Genomic DNA, 23743 nt, shown 5'->3' with positions numbered 1-23743 from the left:
TGTATTTTCTATTGAACATTTATTTTATTTTATTTTGCAAGCATTTATAGATTTTCATCAATTTGTTAACCTCTATAATATGGATATGACTACATTAGACAGATGCCTAAAAATAAGGACTTCACGTTGTGGGGTGGGGGGAGGGGGGAGGGATAGCATTAGGAGATACACCTAATGCTAAATAGCGAGTTAATGGGTGCAGCACACCAGCATGGCACATGTATACATATGTAACTAACCTGCACATTGTGCACATGTACCCAATAAAAAAAATAAATAAATAAGTACTTCACTAGTATTACCTATCTAAATTGAAGTCCAAATTTGATCACTGCCTGAAATGATTTGTAGGAAATGTGGTGTGAAACATATCAGAGCACTAAGAGAAACACCAAAGATAAGGATTTCTAATGTCATAAAACCAAACGAATTATTACAATGTCTAGACAGAGTCCAGAGACATGATGGAAAATTTTTAATAAATTGGTTTTATAGACCAAACTGGACATTTGACTTAAGCATCATTTAATTTTTCAAATCAGTAAAATGATGCATAGCAGAAAGTTTAGTTACTTTAAAAAGACAAAGGAAAAGGATATTTTATTCCTTGGAGTATTTTTCTTTAGCCAACAAATATAATACCCAGAACCTAGTCTAAGTAGCTCTGTCATTGTAGCTATCTGGGTGTTTGGTAAAAATGCAGATTCCTGGGGTTTCCTGCAGATATATCAGGTCTCTGAACACCTTTGAAATTTGTATTTTTAACAAGTTCTTGAGGGGTGTTTATTATGCATATATAATGTCAAGACCACTTTTCTAGAAGTACTGTTTTTTTCTTATTCTACTATTGGAAACTTTCACCTGTCATTTGATGATGGATATTGGAAAGCAGGGTTCTGAGTTTCAAGGTTGAGTAACAGGATTATGCTTTGGTACCTAGAAAGAGCTGGACATAACCAGTTGTTTTATTAATCATAAGTGGTCTTTTCCATCTTCCAGTTTCTGCCTGAAATTGAGAAAGATAATGAAATACACCCTGATGTCAATTATTAAGCTCTATGGGTAGACTGTGCATTTATGTTATATAAAACAAAATAGTAGATATTGAAAACTATTCTATTTTACTTTCAGAACACAGCTTTTCCCAGAATGATTTTTTTCATGAGTTGGCCTTATAATCTTTTTTTCTTCCATAGAATCACCAAATTTATTTTAAAATTCTATAAGATTCATTGTCTTTAATGTTAGATAAAACATTCCTAATATGCTGGCACTGGCGTTAATTTTTAAGCAATCACAACCTGTGCTAGTAATACTACTGTTTAGGTTGAAGATATCTATAAGGAAATTCTTGAGATCACTGTCCTTTACATGTAGATATAACCTTTCCACTTGCCTTTAACTGAAATGATCATTCTCTTTCACTCCCAAATGTAGTACAAACAAAAATGCTTAGTTCACAAAAGGAGATGATCTCCAATTTGAAGCTAGTAGCTGTCAATAATTTATTTGATGGCAAGCAGCATATCTTATTAGCTAAGTACTTCTCATGACCCACAGAAAGTTTCCATGTAGTTGTCCCCAACGATGTGTAAGTCAAGGAGTGTTAGTTAAATTTTACTGGCCCCTTGGCACTGAAGTAGGAGAAAATTATATTTAGAAATTTGGACAGCTTTATGCTAATGAAGTTTCTTTTGAATCAGAATTTTAGACTCAGGCAACAATGGTATATTGTCTTCTTCCATGGCTTAATCAAGAATCATACTTTGTTTACATCAATACAGATGTCTATAAGTATGGTAAATTAAGTTGGTTTTCACTTCCTGAAAACCAAATCATCTTATTCGTGAGCTTCTTAACTTGTGCGCTACATGACTTAAAAAATTAATAGACAAATGTCAATGTCTTCCATTCAAATTCCCTTTTCTCCTCCAATTGTCTTCTTTCTTTTGCACTACATATTTTTGGTGCAATATTCCTTATTATGTTAAAGTTTGAACTCAGAAAGGAAGGGACCTTCTCACATTTTAACAATCAAATTTTATCTTGTGGTCTTGTATTGATGGTGATTTCCTGAGGCTCTTCCACTACCTTGTTCCCCTGGAAATGTGTTGGTCACTGTTAGATAAATTTGAAGATTTCTTCCAGCAAAATCTTTAATGGCTTGGGGAGGTGTTAAGACTGATGAATCTGACTAATCTGACTATGGTGAAGTCTAATAAGAATTGCTTTTATAGTCAAGACGGTTCATGAGAAGATCACTGACTTACCTTTTCATGTATCTTGTCTCTCTTCTTCCTGACTCGACAGCTCCTCCCACAGTTCGTATTGTGCACTCAGGCTTGGCCTGTAACATTGAAGAGGAGCGCTACTCCGAAAGGGTCTACACTATCCGGGAAGGAGAGACCCTCGAGTTGACTTGTCTAGTCACAGGACATCCACGTCCACAGGTGAGTCCCGAACTGTGACACTGGAGAAAACATTCTCTGACTTTTCTCAGAAGTCAAAAAGTGTATATTTTAGAATATTTAGCTAAAACTGTGTGTGGGGTGTGTGTGTGTGTGTGTGTGTAACTCAAGTGCAAGTATATGTGCAACGCAGGACACGAGTGGGGATTTCGGAACATTCAAACTTGAGCTATTCTTGTGTATAAGATGAAAAAAGAAATTTTTGTTTTGGTATTGTGGGAAATGTAGAAGACACTTCTAAGGAAGCTGTTAAAGAGACAACTACAAAAATATCTCAGTAGAATAACAATTCATATGGCAATGAGTTTCTTTTAAAACGTGGAACATGATTTCATGATGACATAATTGCAACCGAGAGGTATTTGTTCTGAAGAATGTGAAGCATGAAGTCACACGTAATTTTCTTACTCCTGTCATTTTATTCATAGAAAACCTTGAAAAACAAACAGTTGCAGATACTGTATGCACTCAGGCCTTCAGAATCATCATCTACAGCTTTCTTAAGCTAATTTAATAGAAGCAATAAAAATGGAGACTTTTAAAGGGTACTGAAATTACAACAATATGCAAAGGCAAAGCCCAGGCGTGGTGGCTCACGCTTACAACCTCAGCACTTTGTGAGGCTGAGGCAAGGGGATCATTTGAGGCTAGAAGTTGGCGACTAGCCTGGGCAACATAAGGAGACTGTGTCTCTACAAAAAAAAAATTAAAAATTAGCTGGGCCTGGTGGTGCATACCTGTAGTCTCAGCTACTCTGGAGGCTGACGTGGGAGGATCACTTAAGCCCAGGAGGTCAAGGCTGCACGTTGTCATGATTGTACCACCACACTCCAGTCTGGGCAACAGATAGAGACCCTTTCTCAAACAAACAACAGCCAAAAAAAAAAAAGAATAAAAAATTTGTAGGAACAAAAGAAACAGTTATATAGAAGATAATATGTTTAGGTTATATATATATGATGCAACAATCTAATTTAGATGCAGAATATTGAGGATGTTTTACTCAATAATTGATAATTCTTATTGTCAATAACCTTACTAGCTCAAAATTCACATTCGTAATCAACACAAGCACTATGGTAGGAAAAGTAGTCTCACTCAGTAGACAAAATTACATATTTTAAGTATTTGTGTTACAGGAAAAAAGAAATCCAGCTAACAAAGCTACAGAGGGAAAAGCAAAGAGTAATGTGGAGATTTTATGAACTCACCATTTTAACCCTGTTTTTAACTTCTGCCATTCTTAACTCTTACTGATGGATCCTTAAGGATCTTTTTATTTACCATTTTGACTCTGAAATGATAAAAATAGGCATATAAAGCATCACAGAATGAAGCATTAAATAGATAAGACCATGGCTAAAACAGAAATGGTAAAATATGTTTAATAAAACTCATGCTGTTAGTAAAATGAAAAAGAACAAAAATAATCTAGAAAGAATAATTATTTAAAATGTTGAAAAAGGAAAACTCACGATAACTAAAATTTCAAAGTATAACATTTGCTGTTAACTGAAAATGGATTAAAGAATAAAATTGTCTTAATGAAATTTAGAGAAACACAATTTGAGCCAGGATAATTACGCTTGATAGAAAAAAAATGATTCCAAAAGACAACATACAAGGACAGACTGATGACTGATAATTGTTAAAATTTGAAACAAGGAAATGGATATGTGAAACATTTTCATTTTAAAATTTATACAGAAAACAATGAAGTCCAGTGAAAATAATGTTACCAAAAATTTAAACAATGATAGACTTAGTTCAAGATAATATTAACTCAAAGAAAATACAGTGTTGTTATAATTTGATTATATTATATTTTTTGTTTTGTAGACATGGAATAGAAATTTCAGAATCAAAAGTTGGGATCTAAATGGGAGGGTCCAAACACATCCAAAAGAAGCCATGAAGAGCTTTATGAGAGGCAATTTATGGCAAGAGAAGACTCATTGAGGCTCCCATTAGTCCCGCACTGAGTGTACTAAATTTACACCTTCTGAACTCCAAATTATATTTAAAAATGCAACTTCTTATCTCTGTTTCTAACACACCCCAGGTGTTGCTCTGCTGCCTCTCTCTCCATCCTCCTGTCCCTTTAATATTAGAAATTTCCCATTTTATCCATACATTTTCCCTTTTTATCATTCACAATCAGGAGTACAACCTTTGACCTCCAGACAAACCAGATTAGGTTCTGAAACAAAGTAAATCATTCATTTTTTTTTTCCCTAAGCAATTCCATTTTTGGAAACATTTCAATGTGTTTTGATTCTAAGAAAAATGTATTGTTTTGGTCTCAATATTTTTTTATTCCTAGAAGTAATTAAGGTGTTTGCAGGTGAATCAGTTTCAGCTTATATTGCGCATTGAAAAATTAAGTGGGCGGCTGGGCCTGGTGGCTCACGCCTGTAATCCCAGCACTTTGGGAGGCCTAGGCGGGCGGGTCACGAGGTCAGGAGATCGAGACCATCCTGGCTAACACGGTGAAACCACGTCTCTACTAAAAATGCAAAAAAAAATTAGCCGGGAGTTGTGGCGGGTGCCTGTAGTCCCAGCTACTCAGGAGGCTGAGGCAGGAGAATGGCGTGAACCTGGGAGGCGGAGCTTGCAGTGAGCCGAGATCGCGCCACTGCACTCCAGCGTGGGCGACAGAGCGAGACTCCGTCTCAAAAAAAAAAAAAAAAAAGAAAAATTAACTGGGCCTCTTCATTGTCAACAAACTGTATAAGGAAAGCTGACAGAACACCTGGGGCTTGGCATCCCGGCCAAAGTCTAAAGGGCATGCTGTTGGCAGCTGGTCCTGAGGATGATTTTTCTTGGCTGATATCAGAAAGCTGGAATGACTTTCTCGCTTGGTGTAATCTGAGTACAATGATAGTTGGAAATGCAGTGGATGAGAGAGGTTCCTCATTCACTCATCAGCAGATTTCTTAATCTGCTGCCCATTCTTGTAGCAGTAAGAGTCATAAAGATTGTTTATTTCCAAAAGTATTGTAAAGAACATTTTTTCTAGCCTCTTTAATATTTTTTATGTTATATTATTTAGTGATGGGTAGTGACCTGAGAGTACTGATGTATCCGAAGAAAATAAAACAAGTGAAGGAGAGGTCAGTACGATGCAATGGTTAAGAGCATGATGCTGGAACCAGATTGTCTGGATGTAACCCTGGCTCCGCCAGGACTAACAGTGTGACCTTGGAAAAGTTCTGTAATCTCCCAGCTTTCTGTGTCTCCGTTTTCTTTTTTATATATTAGGGATGATAATAACTATATCATAGAATCCTTTTGAGAGTTAAATTTATATTATGGATATATATACACACATATATTCTGTGTGTGTATATATACACATATACATATATATACAAACACACACACATACAAATACAACTATACATTCTTGGTACATAAGCATTATGTCAGCATGTAATAGAAACATATGTTGGCTTTATTATTTTTCAGTAATTTAGGGCCATCAACTCTAAGATCTAGATTTGGATGTGTAGGTATGAAAATAAGTAGATTTTAAAAATGGTTTTAGCATTCCTATATCCTGCTTTAAATTAGATGCATTTAAATCAATTTCAGTATTTGTTGTGTTTCATTGCTCTGCACAGCCTATACATCTCTGTTAATTAGCCTTTTTAGCTTGCAAGGAATAGAACTATGTTCAGACCACCTCGTTTAATGAGGGTTTATTACGAAGATACATGAAGAAGTAAGAAAGAGAGAAAGTAAGGGTTTGCCAGTAAATCTAACAATCTAGTACAAACTCTAGATGTCTACAGCTTCAGGATTCAGCTACCCTTTTTCTTTCCCTCCCTGCTCCCCTCCTTCCCTCCCTGCCCCTTCCCTTCCCTTCCCTCCTCTTCCCTCCACTTCCATCCACTCCCCTCCCCTCCCCTCCCCTCCCTTCCTCTTTCTCCTTTCTCTCTCAAAATTGTCACATCAATACTTTAAATACATTATAAATATAGTCTTCTTGTAAATGACTTGAACAGTAGGATATTTAACATAAATGTTTCTCTTCTCACTCCTACCTGCCCTCCTTCCTAGAAGTAGATATTAAATAGTTTGGCATATCACCTTTCAGTTCTTGTTCGATGCATTTCCTTAAATATAATTATTTATGTTCTTGTTCCATTTTCAATTTTTAATAAATGAGATAATGAAAAGTCTTATTCTATGACTAGAATTTTTCACTTGGCTGTGTGTCCAAAACACCAAGTATGGGTCTAGGCTGGTAGTTCTTAATGTGTGGTTTCTGGAGATAATTGATTAAAAAAGAAAATTCTCAAGATCCGTTCACATTAGAAACCCCTGCATTGGGGCCAGCAATTCATGTTTTAGCAAGCCCTCTAAGTGAATCTGATGTACGCTAAAGTTTGAGCCAGTAGCTTGGATCATTGTCTTCACTCAGGCTGAATAGTTCTTTGTATGGGTGCACTGAATTTTGCTGTGAGTACTCTCAAATGTGTATAATTGCCGCTGTGTCCTTCATCATGAAATTACTTACAGATGGTCACTGTTATAAACAATCCAATGAATACTTGTAGGGTATATGATTGTGTTGCCTGTATGTACGTCTTTGTGAAATGTATGGTAGCATTGCTGTAGCATAGTTTCCTTCCTCAAAATGGAATTATTTAGCCATAGTTGAAAGGGACCTGTTACTTGCTTTCTCAACGGGAGTGTATTTTTTTTTATTTTTGTCAGTTTGATGCAAGAAAGTAAATTACACTCTGTTGTAGTTTAAATTTGCATTTTAAATCACTAGCCAATTTGAACATTTTCCCACATATTTATCAGTCATTTGTACATCTCAATTTACTGGTTGCTCTTATCTTCTCTTTTCTTACTAGTTTGCTGCTTATCTTCTCGTAGACTTGTGAAGACAAATATACTACATAAATAAATTCAATTGCTGATAAATATGTTGCCAATTGCACCTCCCAGTGTGTTACTTGTGTTTTAAGATTGTTTAAGATACTTTTGTTCTCAAGTTTTTGTTTTTAAAAGATCGTTTTTGGCTTCTGAGTTTTGTAGCTACTTTAGCAAGATCTCCTTATATCCATTTTTTTTTTTTTCTAACAGCTTAAAGTCATTTATGTATTTGACAATTTAATCATCAGGAAATCTTTTTGTCCTTAGTATGAAGTGTTAGTCTAGTGTTCTCTTTGTCTCTTCTCTCTCTTTCCCTCTTGCCCTTATACAAACAGGATGGTCAATATTCCACTGCACAGCTTCAAAATGCTATTTTTAGCATTAGCAAAATTACATTAGTCTGCACCTTTCTGTTATTTTCTGTACCAATTCTATTTTAACTTCTACAGCTTTACTATATCTATCTATCTATCTATGTATCTATCTATGTATCTATCTATCTATCTATCTATTATCTATCTATATATGTATATTTTTAGACAGAGTCTCACTCTGTTGTCCAGGCTGGAGTGCAGTGGCACAATCTCGGCTAACTGCAACATCCGCCTCTCGGGTTCAAGCAATTCTCCTGCCTCAGTCTACTGAGTAGCTGGGATTACAGGCACGCACCACTACCCCCTGCCAATTTTTGTGTTTTTAATAGAGACCCAGTTTCCCCATGTTGATCAGGCTGGTCTCAAACTCCTGACCTCAGGTGATTCGCCCGCCTCAGCCTCCCAAAGTGCTAGGATTACAGTTGTGAGCCACTGCGCCAGGCCTATAATACATTTTGATATATAAATGAGCAGGTCATTCCTTTATAGTTGTTTTAAAATATTTCCTCAGTTGACCTCAAACATTTTTTATCTACCCTATGAATTAGAAAATATGATTTTCATGTTCTCCACCCAAATAAATGTTGAGATTTTAGTTACATTGCATTATTCTTGCAATGAGGTCATATGTAGAAAGTATGACCGGTTTTTTAAAGGAAGTTCTCAGTAGGAATACTGAACATTTGAACTTTTAATATTTCAGACTTCTCAGATAGCAATACAATTTAATTGTAACCAGTATAATGTGTGGGTCTTTGAATTTCTTTTGATAATAAACATAGGTATGCCTGTTTGCAAGGTTGGAAGATACTGACCTTCTCCTTTCAAAAACAAAACAAAGAAAAAAATGTGCATCAATCAAAGCAGCTCTGCTTTTCTTCTTTTTATATGCTAGCTTTCTGGGTAAGATTTCATTTGAATAATATTTTTCATCACTAAAATATTTTTGAAAGCCACTCTTTAAAAATCATTATGTAAATCCAAAACACTAGGAAGCATTAAAATTGTCTAGTAGTTTATTACACCTTAACCTTAGTGAGCATTTGCTTTTTGCATAAAAAAATTTGGCTGGGCCATTTTTCAATTTTATAATAGAATTGTATTCAGTCATTTGATTGATTGTTGTATAAATGCATTTTTAACTACCAAGGCTGTTGCAGAGTTATTGATGCTTTTGTCCTTGTTAATCTTCTATGCAGATTCTCAAATGGTAATCTTACCATGATAAAAATGTTAGCAAACGTTAGTAGCCAGATCTTCAGTTCGAAACCATTAGTGCTACGTGTATTGTTCTTTGCAGATATTTTATATATCTTGATTCATATTCCTATACTTTTTTCTGATTTAGTCTATTAAATTTTTGACAAAATGAGAATGCATGCACTTGAATAAGAAACATACTAGATTTTTGGGTTTATCTCCAATTAATGTGGGCAGGTTTAGGTTCTACTATAATCAAATATTATATTAATTCTTTTTTGTGTTTTATAAAATTAATATAATTTGCTTTTTTCATCTGTGATAAACATATCTAGACTGAATCTGTCTGCTATATCATGTTAGAGAGTTTCCAACTAAAATAACTAATACTTTTTCAAATAATCTTTGGATAAGATGTGGAAAATGTTTAGGATAAGCATCCAAACATTTCTTTTTAAAAAAATTCCACATCAGCTGAATGCGGGGGCTCACTCATGTAATCCCAGGACTTTGGGAGGCCAAGGTCGGCAGATTGCTTGAGCTCAGGAGTTCGAGACCAGCCTGGGCAACATGACAAAACCTCATTTTTACAAAGAAATAAAAAAATTAGTCAGGTGTGGTGACATTTGCCTGTAGTTCCAGCTACTCGGAATGCTGAGGTGGGAGGATTGCTTGAGCCTGGGAAGGTCAAGGCTGCACTGAGCCCTGATCTTGCCTGGGCGAAAGAGCAAAAGGCTGTCTCAAAAAAAAAAAAAAAAAAAAAAAAAAAGAAGATTGCCATATCAATGGCTGCTTTCACAATTCCTGCCCCTGCTTCATATACCTAGTCCCATCTCCAGGTGATGTACATCTTTATTAAATTCATGGTTACATGAGTAAATGTATTTAGCATAGGTTGTTTGTAGGAAACACTTACAGTCTTCCTTATAGTCTTCAAATAGTTTTGTTTCCATAGATTTTTATATAGAATAAGAAAGGCTTTTTGGGGTCAACGCTTTAACATACTCCTAAATTGCTAATACTTTTTACTCTCAGTGTATCAGCATCAACCAAAGACTTTTAGAAATTTTATTAAAATTCTCAAGAAAAGTTATTTTTGTTCATCATATTTACCTATCTACTATTCTCTCAGAATTCATCTTTTGTTTAATTTTATGAACAATCGAAAACATCTCATTCATTCCAGATACTATCTCAAAAAAAAATTAGTGTAGTTAATGAGACAATATGTGTAGATCATTTAACAGAGTGCCTAGTACAACATAAATGCTTAGTAAATGATAATCATATTTGTGATTGAGTCATTGATACTAAATAATAATTTATTTACAAACTTAATAATTATAAGCTATTACTGTTATCACTATATACTTACATTTAACTCAACAAAGTAGGTGGAGTAGTCTTGCCTGTCCCATTGAAATTTGTCTCTTCTCTATGCCTGGATTTGGATCCTGGACTTTGAGTAGAGGTAATGCGGGTCTAGAGTGTGATGATACTGGGCTAGGACTAATTTAAGAATAAAGTACTCTTCCATGACTTGGGTTAATTATGAGTAAGCATACCTGGAGCTAGTCCTAATATGCTGTTATGATAGTTCTTTGAAATTTAAACATCATGAGGACTTATAGTAAGTGAGCTAGAGATATAGGAGCTACCTTCACAGAATATTAAAACTTAGAAGACTCAGGGAGGTGGGAATGTTAGCACATATTTATTATATGAGACTCGTTTTTAGAGAGTTCCCAAGGCATTCACTGTGAGAAATGCAGTAGTCAGATGGACACTGGCATCTCTGAGAAGCTCAGGGTGACTGTCCTCTGTATCCCAGGGGTAGTAGGAGATGCTATCGTAGGACAAGGATCTCTAAACTCAATGGTCTGATTCTGCCATTTTCAGAAATGGCAGAAGTTTAGTAGTAACACTTCATCAACAGACTCAATATAGATATCAATAGTGTGAAGAGCAACAAGGTCAGAATAGCAACCAGAATTCTTTTATCAACAAGGGTTTATGACAATGGATAATATATCATAAGTGTTTTTAGGGATGAAATACAAGGGTAGCTGACTAGAGTAGTACTTGACTTATCTAAAAAGACAAAAATGACACCTTGAGGAAGTAGACATTTGCCGCTATAATGGAAGATCACAATCATTCATCCAGTTTCCAAATTTAAACTAGTTCATGTAGCCAGCTCTTACTGGTTGAAAGAGAAATCAGGTTTTCTTAAAGAAAGACCTAGCAATATCACTGAAAGTTACACAAAAATGCTGTCTCAATCCTTCCTTAAAAGAATTTATGGCCATTTTACATAGCGACTTACACTGGAAAAAGTGAACTAGCAAAGCCTTTTGAGGGCTCTTAAAGGTACAGAGCCTGAGCTAGCACTGACATCAATGGACTTGTAATGCTAATGGGGTCTTATGAAAGACAAGAGATAAATGGAATCCTATCCTGGGTAAATGGATTGATCTATGGTTATTTTCCCAGACTCCCAAGTACATAATTGGGACCAACATACTTAGCAACAAGCAGGATCCTCATACTGGTTATATGACCTGTGGAATAAGTCAGAATCATTTTGGTAGAAAAGACCTAGTGGAATCCTATAAAACTGTTCTTCCCAAACCAATGTATGAAATCATCAGTAACACTGCTTCTCAGGAGAAACTTCAGAGGCTATATGCTACCATCAAAGCTTTAACAGTGAAGGAGTCATAGTCTCCATCATGCATCTATTCACTTCACATGTAAAGTAACTAAAAAGTCAGGTGGATTATGATATATAATAGCTTATGGTAAACAACCAAATCAATGCAGCTGCTGGATCAGTTGTGGTATCTTCACTGGAACAAAATCACACCCCTGGCACTAGCTGGCATGCAGCTAGTAATCTAACAAATGCATGCTTTTTAATTCTTATCATGAAAGAGAACTTAGAAGTTTGCTCTTATGTGGGATAGACAGTAATCCACGTGTACATATCTGCCCTAGATCAGGGCTAACGCTCACTCTCTATAATATTACAGTGCACAAGGAACTTGATTGTCTCGGTAACCTATAGACGATTACACAGATGGTCTCCTAACATGATTGTTCAACTTTACAATGGTGCAAAAGTCATAAGCATTCAGCAGAAATCTTACTTTGAATTTTGAAATTTGACTTTTTCCCAGGCTAGTGATATGCAGTGCGATACTCCCTTGTGATGAGGTGCAGTGGCAGTGAGCTTCAGCTCTCAGACAGCCACGTAATGCTGCAAATCTACAGCATACTGTGTAGCCAGATTATTTTGCCTAACTGTGGGCTAATGTAAGTGTTCTAAGCATGTTTAAGATAGGCTAGGCTACACTATGACATTTGGTAGGATAGATGTATTAAGTGCATTTTCAACTCAAGATATTTTCAAGTTTCGATGGGGCTATCAGGAGATAACCCCATTATAAGTTAAGGAGCATCTGTACTGGTCCATTGCATTGATTACATCATGGCATTTTTTACCTAGTGAACAGGAAGCAGCGAGTAGTCTGGATGCCATAGTAAGATGTGTGCATAACAGAAGGTGGTAAAAGTTGTTGCTCTTCACAAGTCCTATCACTAAGAATGGGGTGCAAAATAAGATAGACCTTTGGATTCTATGGGCTGCATGTACTACATTTAAAATATTTCTCCAAGTCATTTTATCAGTTAATTTTGAAGGCTGGCAGTTTCAAGTAGGGCTAAGAGCAAGAAAGTGTTCTGCAGCAAGTCCAGCTTTGAGTGAAAATCGCCTTACTGCTCAGGCAATACAATCTAGCTGCTTTGATGTTGGATAAAGATGCTGTGTAGATTCTTCAGTAAGTCTAAGAAGAGAATCACAGCACAGAACTTTAAATTTTGGAGCAAGACTAAGCTTTCTGCAGCAGAGTACTAATTGCTGTTTGAAAAACATCTGTTTGGTTAATTAAAAGTAGGTTTTAGTTGATACATGCTCCCTTTGTTGTCCCTTGGTCAGGGAGTTCTGGGCACATTCTACTTGCCTTCTCCGAGATTCACAGTAGAATGGAGTCTGTTACTCTAAGCAATGACCAAAGGAATCTCACTTTCTTATATATTTTTTTTTTCATTCTTTGTATCACTGTTCTAAATCCCTACATGGTTTCCCTGGGATTATTTCCCAAAATAAACTCCTTTTTATAGAATTTTCAAGCTCAATGAGGAGTGTATCCACACATGTGACCCTAGTATCTTCTTTGCTGCTGACCTGTGTTGCTTAACTGTGATTCAGAATTATTGTACTTTTATTTTCTTACAGACTTGTAAAGAAAAGCCATAAGTCATTAGCCAGGGTATAATGTTTAGTGAAATTTTGTTTTTATTTCTTAAGACCTTTATGTAACATAATTAGCATGAATATATTTCTAAGTCTGTCTGGACTGCTATAACAAAATAACATAAACTGGGTGGCTTATAAACAATAGAAATTTATTTTTCACAGTCCTGGGGGCTGAGAAATCCAAGATTAAGGCACCTGCAGATTCCATGTATGATGAGGGCTTGCTTTCTGATACTTGTTCTCCTTTTTATTTTAATCTCATATGGCAGAAAGGGTGCACAAGCTCTCTAGGGTCTCCTTTATAAGGGTACTAATCCCATTCATGAGGTATCTACCCTCATGACCTAATCACCTCCCAAAGGCCCCATCTACTAATACTATCGTACTGGGGATTACGGATTAGGATTCCAAAATCTGAATGAGTTCTGGGGAGGGACACAGATATTCAGAGCATAGCAGTGTAGGCTATATTTTCCTTGTTTGTTCTTCTCATCTCAAAAAAAAGTCTTTTACTTGAACTAAATCTAAGCATTTTAAGTTTCCAAGTTCATGCACAAGGAATTTTGTGTGATAGAGATTTATGATATAATTGCAAAGTAAGGATTTGTCTGGTCCTAACAACTTTGCCACTCACATTTTCTGATGGTCAAAATTGGATCATGTGGGAGCTCAGAAAATGGATCTTAAAACTCAGAATCAAAATAATTAGATATACAACTTAGTTGAAAATTTGAAATTAGATGTCTCTTTATGAAATCTATGTATTTTAATGAAAAATATAATATAGGTAGAAGGATAAGATCAGAACCATTGTTTTACTACAAGAGTTGATATGAAATAAGTATTTGAAGATTATCAGGGCATTTCAAGAAGAAAGAAATACCATCTGTCAACATAGAATTGAAAATCTATTGATTGCATTGCTCATAGTTATAAATATATCATTTTAAGGAAAACAGTTGCAGTTTTTTTAATGTGGAAATTCTGAACAGTTACATGAACATCGATGAATTGGATTTTGTATTTTTATTATTAGAAGACTCTTACTGACATAGTTCGGAAATGTATTATTTAAGTAGGAAGACCACTAAATGGTAGATATTTTACAATATGTTTTTGTTCCTCAGATTAACCAACTTCAGCATAGCCTGAAGAGAGTTTTTTAATCATGAAATGATAATCAAATTAATTGATCTAGTTTATGAGTCTGTATTATGTATACGCTTTAAGTATGTGTGTGTGTGTGTGTGTGTGTATAAGTCCAGAATGTATGAGTTATTTGTTATATCCACCCCTACTATTTTAAAAAGGTAGCATGAAATAAATATAGTAGCAATCTACTTGTGGTCCTATTGAACACAATTTATCCTTTTCACTTTTGGTTAGCACATTAAAGATGCCAATTAAGACAATTAATTTACTTGAGTTTTCAAATCTCTAATCTAATGAAACACTCATTAAAATGACTTTAAAGGAGGTTTCAGACTTAAGTTTAATAACTTACAAATATAGAAAATACTGCCTATCTGCTTCTATGCTAAGGAATATGCCATCAGTGGTAATTACTAATCTATACAACTGCTGGTTGTAAACATGATACATTTATTCTAAATTAGGCTCATCACAGCCATTTTCTGAAAAGCTGCAAGATGCTTCAAATGAAATCAGTAAGGAATAACAATCTTTCTATGATCTGAAAAAGTTAACTTATACTACACAAGGAAAGTGCTTATAAAATGTATTTCCAGAACTGAAAAATAAGAAAACAGTTATTAAGAATGATTCAATCAATTCTTTTTTTTTAAGGAATTGTTAATCTTTTATTTTGACTTCCTTTTAATGCCAAGGTCTTAACAAAAAAGTAAAAATAACATTTATTTTCCTGGCAGTTTTATCCTTTTCCATCAGCAAACATTGATTTCTTCCTTTTTCTGCTTCTTGTGGTACATGAGAAAACATTATCTTCTACAACCTGGCCCCTTCTTGTTTACTTACTCGCCTTTGGCAGAAATCATTAAATGATGTTGGATAAGCTTGAGCAGAACATGATCCTTAGTTAATTAGTGCCTTCACTGGTGGGTTTCATAGAAATTCTGTATTTTTAAAAATTAACTTTTGTGCATCTGGGTCTGCAATATGGTATCAAATTTACGTGATTTTTTGTGTTATGATACATAATCAGAACAACTCCATTTTGAATAACTCTTTGTTGTGTCTTCAGGAAGATGTACTGTAGTCAGTCAAACTTACAGGTCATTTTAAAAAGAACTTTCTGAAATAGCACAAAAGCATGATGTCTGCTACTGTACAGAATGAATGTAAACATATTTCATGAGATATGTAAATTTTATATCTGCTAACATCCAGTATGAGTCTAAATGGTTCTCAAATTTCAAAATTGGGCAAGTGCCTGAATTGCATGATAGTCCCTTGTATTACTTCCTTTGGGCTTCCATAAGAAAGTATCACAAAGAAAGTGCTTAAAACAGGAATGTATTCCCTCACCGTTTGGAGGCTAGAATTCTGAAATTACGGTGTCAGGAGGGCCATTGTCCCTCTGAGATTCTGGGTAGAATCCTTCGTTGCTTCTTCCTAGCTTCTGGGGGTAGCTGGCAATCCTAGGTGTCCCATGGCTTTCAGCTTCATCACTCCAATCTCTGCCTCTGTTATCACATGCTTGTCTTCACATGGGGTTTTCCTCTTCTTGTAATGACACCGGTGGATTGGATTAAGGGCTCACTCTATTCCAGCATCCTCATCTCAACTAGTTATACCTGCAACATCTTATTTCCGAGTAACATCACGTTGTGAGGTACTAGGAATTAGGACTTCAGTGTATGCTTTAGGGGCACATAATCAACCTGTAACATATATTATTTATTCATTGAAATTATATAATCCATACTTTTACTGAACAAATTCTAAGGCTACCTTTAAAGGGGCTATTGTACAGCATTGTGACTATAGTTAATAATAATATGTTGTATACTTGAAAATAGCTGAGGAGATAGATCTTATATGAAAACGATGTGAAGCAATGGATATATTAATTAACTTGATTTAACCACTTTACAATGTATATGTATATCAAAACATCACGTTATACACCATAAATATATAATTCATATTTTTCAACTATTTGTTGATAAAATATTAATAAATGGAACATGATAAATATGACTGGTATGCATCATTAATATTGAAGGAAGAGACAGCGCTTTTCCTACTGACTATATTTGTGGTCCCTTCTACTTGTCCCCGCCCCTTCCTCTTGGCTAACTAAGTAGACACCTTATTTGTCACCTCTTCCCAAAAGCTTTGGTTGGTTTAAGAGGCTTGGCTAAGTGCTTCTTCCATGTGGCCACAGAGTGCCTGGCCACTTCCCTACTATCATATATCACAGGACGCTGTTTTGGGGAGTGAATGAGATTATAGGTTTTGGAGTCAAACAGCATGGTTTTAAATTCTACTGTCTCCACTTTCTAGCCCTGTGAATTTTGTTAATTTATTTAACCTCTCTTTTACTTGTTTTCCTCTTGTGTAACATGAGAATAGTTATAGTAAGTATATAATACAGTTCTTTAATGATCAAATAAAGTCATACAAGGAAAGACTTAAAACTCTGGATAATAATGATTATCGTAGAATTATAAAAGAGAATAATCAAATTATTTTCAAATTTTCTGTCCTTCAGTGAACTACAAATTCTTAGAGAACAGGGACTTCATGTCACATTCTCATTTTCTATCATAGTGAAGTATATATATAAAATGATATGCCTGAGATAGTCCTGGTTTGTGGCTGTTGTTCCACTATACTTTTCAATAGCATTCTCTCTCTATTTCAAAAAGTGTCCTGCTCTGGAGAGTAAAATATATGGGATCTGTTGCAGCACCATTCACAATAGCCAAGATACAGAATCAACTGAAATATCCTCCAGTGGATGAATGGATAATGGACATGGGGTGTAACAACACACAACGGAATGTTATTCCACCACACAAAACAGAATGAAGTCACATCATTTGCTACATCATGGATGGAACTGGAGGCCATTATGCTAAGTGAAATAAACCAGGCACAGAAAGACAGATGTTACATGTTCTCACTAACATGTAAGAGCTAAAAATAAACTAATCTCATGGAAGCAGTGAATAGAATGGAGGTTACCAGAGGGTGGGAAGGGGAATAGGGAAGGTGGGATAAAGAGGGTTTGGTTAGTGTGTAAAACATACAGTTTGATAGAAGGAATAAGATCTAATGTTTGGTAGCACAATAGGGTGACTATGGTTCACAATAAATTTTTGTACATTTCAAAACAATTCAAACAGTAGATTGGGAATGTTCCTAACTTAAATAAATGATAAATGAGGTGATTGTTACTTCCAGTTACTCAGCTTTGATTATTACACACTGCATGCTTGTATCAAAACATCACATGTACTCCACAAATACGTAAAAGTATTAGGTATCCATAAAAATTAAAAAGAATTAAAAGTTATATATATATCACACACACACACACACACACACACAGAGAGATACACAATATAGGACCCTAAACATAAAAGCTTCACACGTAGTAGGTCTCAAATATTTACTTAATGAGTGAATATGACAGGCATTATTACTTTGCAGTCAAATGGCATGGTTTTAAAATCTAATGTCTCCACTTTCTAGTCCTGCGAATTTGGTTAATTTAGTATTTTAATTAATTATGCTGCTTTTGGAAAATGCTGAATTGTATTTGCCTGTGCTTCTGCTATTTACCTCTAAGAATTAAGCATTTAATAAGGAAATCTTCCGATTCACTTATGTCCTTGAGGCACTGTTGGAAGCCATATACCTCAATGCCTGTAGGAATGTATTAAATGCTCCCTTGATGGCTTAGAAGACTTAATTTGTCTTCTTATTTTACTACCCAGCTTGGACTTAAAGACACTTGGGAAATGGGACTCAATAATATGAAGCTATTAAATCCCTTCAGTCAGAGAAAATTCTAGCTTTAAACCCTCTACATCACTTTTGACAACAGCACACAGTTTAAAGTACAGATGTAATGGTGAAACATTGGGGTCTCAAGTCATTGGAACATATTCACAAAGTAATAAATTTTTAGACAGTATCTCTAAATTTACTGCTTATAATTTATTGCTTACACCAAACTAAAAAGTTATAATCCTGTGTCTTAATACAGAAATGATGAAAGCTTGTTTTTTGTCAGAAAAGGGAAAAAAATCAATTTAGTAGAAAATAAAACAGAGTTACAAAAAGTGTATGCTAAGACATTCAACTTCATACTGACAACTAGCCCCATAGTTAATTTTGCTAGAAGGCTTTGAGGGAACATTGTCTCTGGCACAAAACAGAAAGCCCAAGGGTAAATTTAATTCCTTTAGAGGCAGAGAGAATTTGGATGCATGAAATAGGATGCATGGGTGATCCATAAGTCATACATTCTATGAAGTATAAACTTCTCTAATATATCTTTGGATCCCCTCTCTGGAGAGCAACATATTGACTTGGCCAATATGTTAGTTAATAGAGTTGGTAAATGTTCCAATATTGTGATGGCACTCTGTAGCATTATGTTTAGCAGTCTGCACATTGCTAAGCATTCTAGTCCACCTCTGTAGTGATTTGGTATGTTCATGGATTAAATTAAAAACTACATTTAATATACTATTAGACATACAGATAAGCTAAGTCAGTAGCTGCCTAGGTACAGGCAGACAGTCAAAGTTATATCATCTGGGTAATGCTGGCTTGCTTCTTAGGCAGTTATCCACAGGAGAGCATTAACCTTGGTAAAATAAGGCCACTCCAGGTTCTAATATTCATTTTACAAGTTCATAAATATGGTTTTGTTAGTATAATGGAAGTAGATTAGAGATGGGTTTGCATTTTCCAGACTCATAAAGGCTGACACATGTACAAACGATCCGAAAATCAGGTTGGGGACATTTCTCATTATGTTTGAGAAATAATGAGAATGCATGCAAGTCAACCAAGGAACCAAATAGTAATCAGGTTGACAAGCAAAAACTTTCGGCTGGGGTACCTGAAGGCCATCTTACCTACTATGGAGTAGGAAACCATGGGCTTGAGTCCAATAGCAAAGAGTTTCTCTCTCAAACAGTTCTCAAATAGGTACTACTTGCCAAGCTGTCCACCCACAAGCTTGTTTTTCCATTCTCAGGGCTGACCAATTACTGTTTTGATTGACACATTCTTTCTTTAGCCATATTAATATTAATACATTCAGTCACATTACACTCAAGTCCCACAGATGTATTAACAATTTGGCTTCATTAAGCTGACTTTGCATGTCTCTATTCCAAATTGTACTTAATTAATCATAACTGCCCTCTCTGAGGATAGTCTCTTTTAAGTTCTTTAGGATGGGTGCTTCTTCTTATATTTTATTAGAAAAACAAAATTTTGATGAAACTTTGATTTTCCCTTATTTGTTCCTTTGCATTTCATGAATATGTAGACTAAGGCTAGAAAAATTAAGTGATAAGACCAAGGCCACCTAGATTGTTGGGGACAGAGGCTACCAAAGTGCTGACTTCAAGCTGCTTCCACTCTACTGCTGTATGTCTTCACACGTTTATACACTTTCTGTCCCCTTTTTAGGACCTGCATACTTTTCAGCTTTGTAGACTGAAATGATCTTACTTGACTTGTTCAGATTTTATTATCGTCACCCATCAAAAGCACAGCCAATGTAACTAACTCCAGGACTTTTCCACTGTCTTGCTGTTTATTTATTAAAACGATTATAGAAAGGAAAGCTGGTGGTTAATTTTTGTTATTATTTTTTAAAAATAGCACTACAGGATTATCATCATTTCTTAAAAGACAAAGCAAAAACAAAAGTATATTCTCCTGAAAATGGGGTTTGAGAATTTGACAATGACAAGCACCGAGCATCGAAAAGATTTAAATTTATGGCAGAATGCATAATTGTTTTTCTCTTTGGAATTTTATTTACAGTTTACCTGGTTGCTTTTGTAACTTGCATCAAATGTAACAAAATGGTATTCATGTAATGTTTATTCCTAACTGCACTGCAGATGCATGAAGTATACATATGTATAAGGTTATGTTCTAGGTGACATGCAAAACACACGCGAAGTGTACTCTATCACCAAATATTAAAATTTTAAATTTTATTGCATTAAATAGCAAAAAATAGAGTTGAGTGAAGCATCTTCTCAGAAGAGCATACAAGTCTTCATGCTATCCCTTTTCAAATTTCATTTTAATTTACTTTTCTTGAAAATAGAGGACTGATTGAAATTCCATTCATTCTTTGTGAACTTTTGCCCTCATCTACCAACTTATTGCCCTTTCCCTCAATATATTTTCCTCTCTTTTGCTTTCTATTTCTTTCCCTAACCCTCGCTTCTCCTTCCTTTCTCTGTTACCACAATGTATACATTTAAAAGAAGCATTCAATATTTGCCCAAAATTAATAGCCATAAGCATAATAATGTAACAAAGACCTTTGATATGCGATGACTTCATCATTAAAGAGATTTTTGGAGTGTACATTTGAACAATAGACATTTTCACTGCCTTTCCATTTAAAAAATGAATGTTATTTATTTATTTGTTTATTTATTTATAAAAGACAGGATCTTTTCTCTGTCGCTCAGGTTGGAGTGTGGTGGCATGATCACAGCTCATTGCAGCCTCAACTCCTGGGCTCAAGCAATTCTCCTACCTTAGCCTCCTGAGTAGCTGGGATTACAGGCACAAGCCACCACACCCGGCTAGTCCATTCTTAATATTCATATGTATTTTACATTTTTAAAAAGATGACAGATTATATAGAACTGATTATGTGTTTGATTTTTTTTTTTTTTTTTTTTTTTGAGACAGATTCTGGTTCTGTCACCCAGGCTGGAGTGCAGTGGCCCTATCTCGGCTCACTGAAGCTCCTCCTCCCGGGTTCACTCCATTCTCCTGCCTCAGCCTCCCGAGTAGCTGGGACTACCGACGCCTGCCGCCACACTCGGCTAATTTGTGTGTGTGTGTGTGTGTGTGTGTGTGTGTGTGTATTTTTAATAGAGATGGGGTTTCACCGTGTTAGCCAGGATGGTCTCGATCTCCTGACCTCGTGATCTGCCCGCTTCAGCCTCCCAAAGTGCTGGGATTACAGGCGTGAGCCATCGCACCCTGCCCTGTTTGAATTTTTGTAAACATCTGTCCACGAACATTCAACTGGGAATTTCCAGCTCTTCAGGTCAACTATTTATTTAGTATTATTCCATGGAAAGTTGCATGAACCTCAAGTGACTGCATTAATGTCAAATATATCAGTATTTTTAGTATATAATAACACCAGCCCATGAAAACAACAACAACAACAACAACAACAAAAAGAATGAATGGCCACATTTAGAATGCTTATGCATATATTCGTTTTTCAGAAAAATGATAATAAAGAGTCTAGCATTTTCCTGGCTTTTCTATACAAACATCATTTCAAGGTATCCAAATAATTGTTGAAGAAAGTGTCTTTTTTTTTTTTTTTTTTCTTTCCGAGATGGAGCTCTGTAGCCCAGGCTGGAGTTCAGTGGTGCGATCTCAGCTCTGCAACCTCCGCCTCCCGAGTTCAAGTGATTCTTGTGCCTCAGCCTCCCGAGTAGCTGGGACAACAGGCGTGCCGCCACACCCGGCTAATTTTAGTATTTTTAGTAGAGATGGAGTTTCACCAGGTTGGCCAGGCTGGTCTCGAGCGTCTGACCTCAGGTGATCGGCTCACCTCTGTCTCCCAAAGTGCTGGGATTACAGGCATGAGTCACTGTGCCTAGCCGAAAGTGTCTTCTTTACAGATGAATTTCAATTAATACACACTGAAGAAATTACAGAATTCAAAAATCAGCATTTTACAACACCTAAAAAATAATGGATTTATGCAGTGATCATCAATGACTGCTAAAATCATTAGTTGAAATATGTTGAGGAAATTAAAAATGGATGGATCAGTATGACAATACCTAGATCCTCTGATAAGTCCTAACCTAAGAATGGTGCAAGCAGATAGTATATACCTCTACTTGTCTCTTGATAAGCACTAAGCACTACAGTGCTATCCATGATTTATTCATGCTCTGTTATCAAATACATTTTAAAAATGGAAATAAACACAATTAAGCCTCTAGAATGAATTACAAATTCTGGAAAATACCTGGATAGAGAAATGTATTAATTGGCATCAAAATATAATCACTAAAATACATAATGTATGAAAATCTATAGGGCAAATCACCTAGTACCTGACATGGGATGGGGGGAGAGGGGTGAATTTTATAGATTAATTAAGATACTTAATGATCATGTCATCCTTATGCAATGGATAGACCTTATCTAGATTCTAATTGAAAAAAAAATACTTAAAAAGATATTTTGAGACAATAGAGGAACACAACTTGGTTATATTATATTAAATTATATTGGTTATTTTATATTACATTAAATTATTATTCCATAGCATATTTAATTATATTTTATTTTCTATTATATTAATTGAACACAACTTGGTAATTTTATATTATATTAATTATATATTTTATTATATATTTTATACCTTATATAATATATTAATTATATATTTTATTATATCATATATACCTTTTATATTATATTATTTTGTTTATATTACAAGGTTTAAAAATGGTATTATGGTGGTTTTAAAAAATGTGTTTGTTAGAGATTCAAACTGAAGTATTTACAGAGAATATGATATGATGTCTTGAATTTAAGACCAATAAAATAAAAATAAATTATTTAAAGGTGAGAGGGAGGATAGGGGAACTATAAATGGCAAACTATCATTTGTTGAAGCTGTGTGATAAGTATATATGGCCTTACTAAACCATTCTGTTTACTTTTGAGTCGGTTTACAATTTTTCAGGATAATATGATGAACATGAAAAAGTAGCATTGGATTGGCTGTAGCACGCAGATGAACGGGGGATAGAGCCTCCAGAATCCTGTCCCATAGAGCTCTCCACAGATCTCCACAGTTGGAGATTTAGTCTGGAAAACATTTTAAAACATTGCAAGCTAAATATCTAGAAAATGGTATTTTTAATCATAGTAAAACACCTATAAAAAGTTTAACCTTGAATGTAGTAACTTCCTGCTACAGCCACTATAACATGAGTTATACAATATTTAATGAATTGTACACAAGAATGAATTTGCTTTTTTGTTTGAGTAATGAGATAGATCGGTGTCTGACAATCTTTTTTTTTTTTTTTTTTTTTGAAACGGAGTTTCACTCTTGTTGCCCAGGCTGGAGTGCAGTTGTGCGATCTCGGCGCACCGCAACCTCTGCCTCCCGGGTGCAAGTGATTCTCCTGCCTCAGCGTCCAGAGTAGCTGGGATTACAGGCATGTGCCACCACGCCCAGCTAATTTTGTATTTTTAGTGGAGACGGGGTTTCTCCATGTTGGTCAGGCTAGTCTTGAACTCTG

At 35.3% G+C, this 23743-nt stretch overlaps 1 protein-coding gene across 1 annotated transcript in view; it reads left to right on the top strand.

Annotated features, from left to right (window-relative positions):
- The window catches only part of MDGA2 (MAM domain containing glycosylphosphatidylinositol anchor 2), an 825106-nt gene that overhangs the window by 379609 nt on the left and 421754 nt on the right, over window positions 1–23743 (top strand). The window contains exon 2 of the mRNA XM_024231654.3: window positions 2311–2450. Coding sequence (XP_024087422.3) covers window positions 2311–2450 — 140 coding nt within the window. The remainder of the gene's footprint in view (window positions 1–2310; window positions 2451–23743) is intronic.

The sequence above is a fragment of the Pongo abelii genome, chromosome 15 (assembly GCF_028885655.2).
Source record: "Pongo abelii isolate AG06213 chromosome 15, NHGRI_mPonAbe1-v2.0_pri, whole genome shotgun sequence".
NCBI classification, from domain to species: Eukaryota; Metazoa; Chordata; class Mammalia; order Primates; family Hominidae; genus Pongo; species Pongo abelii.
Note: the sequence above shows the minus strand (reverse complement) of the source record. Positions and strands in the feature narration are given on the sequence as shown.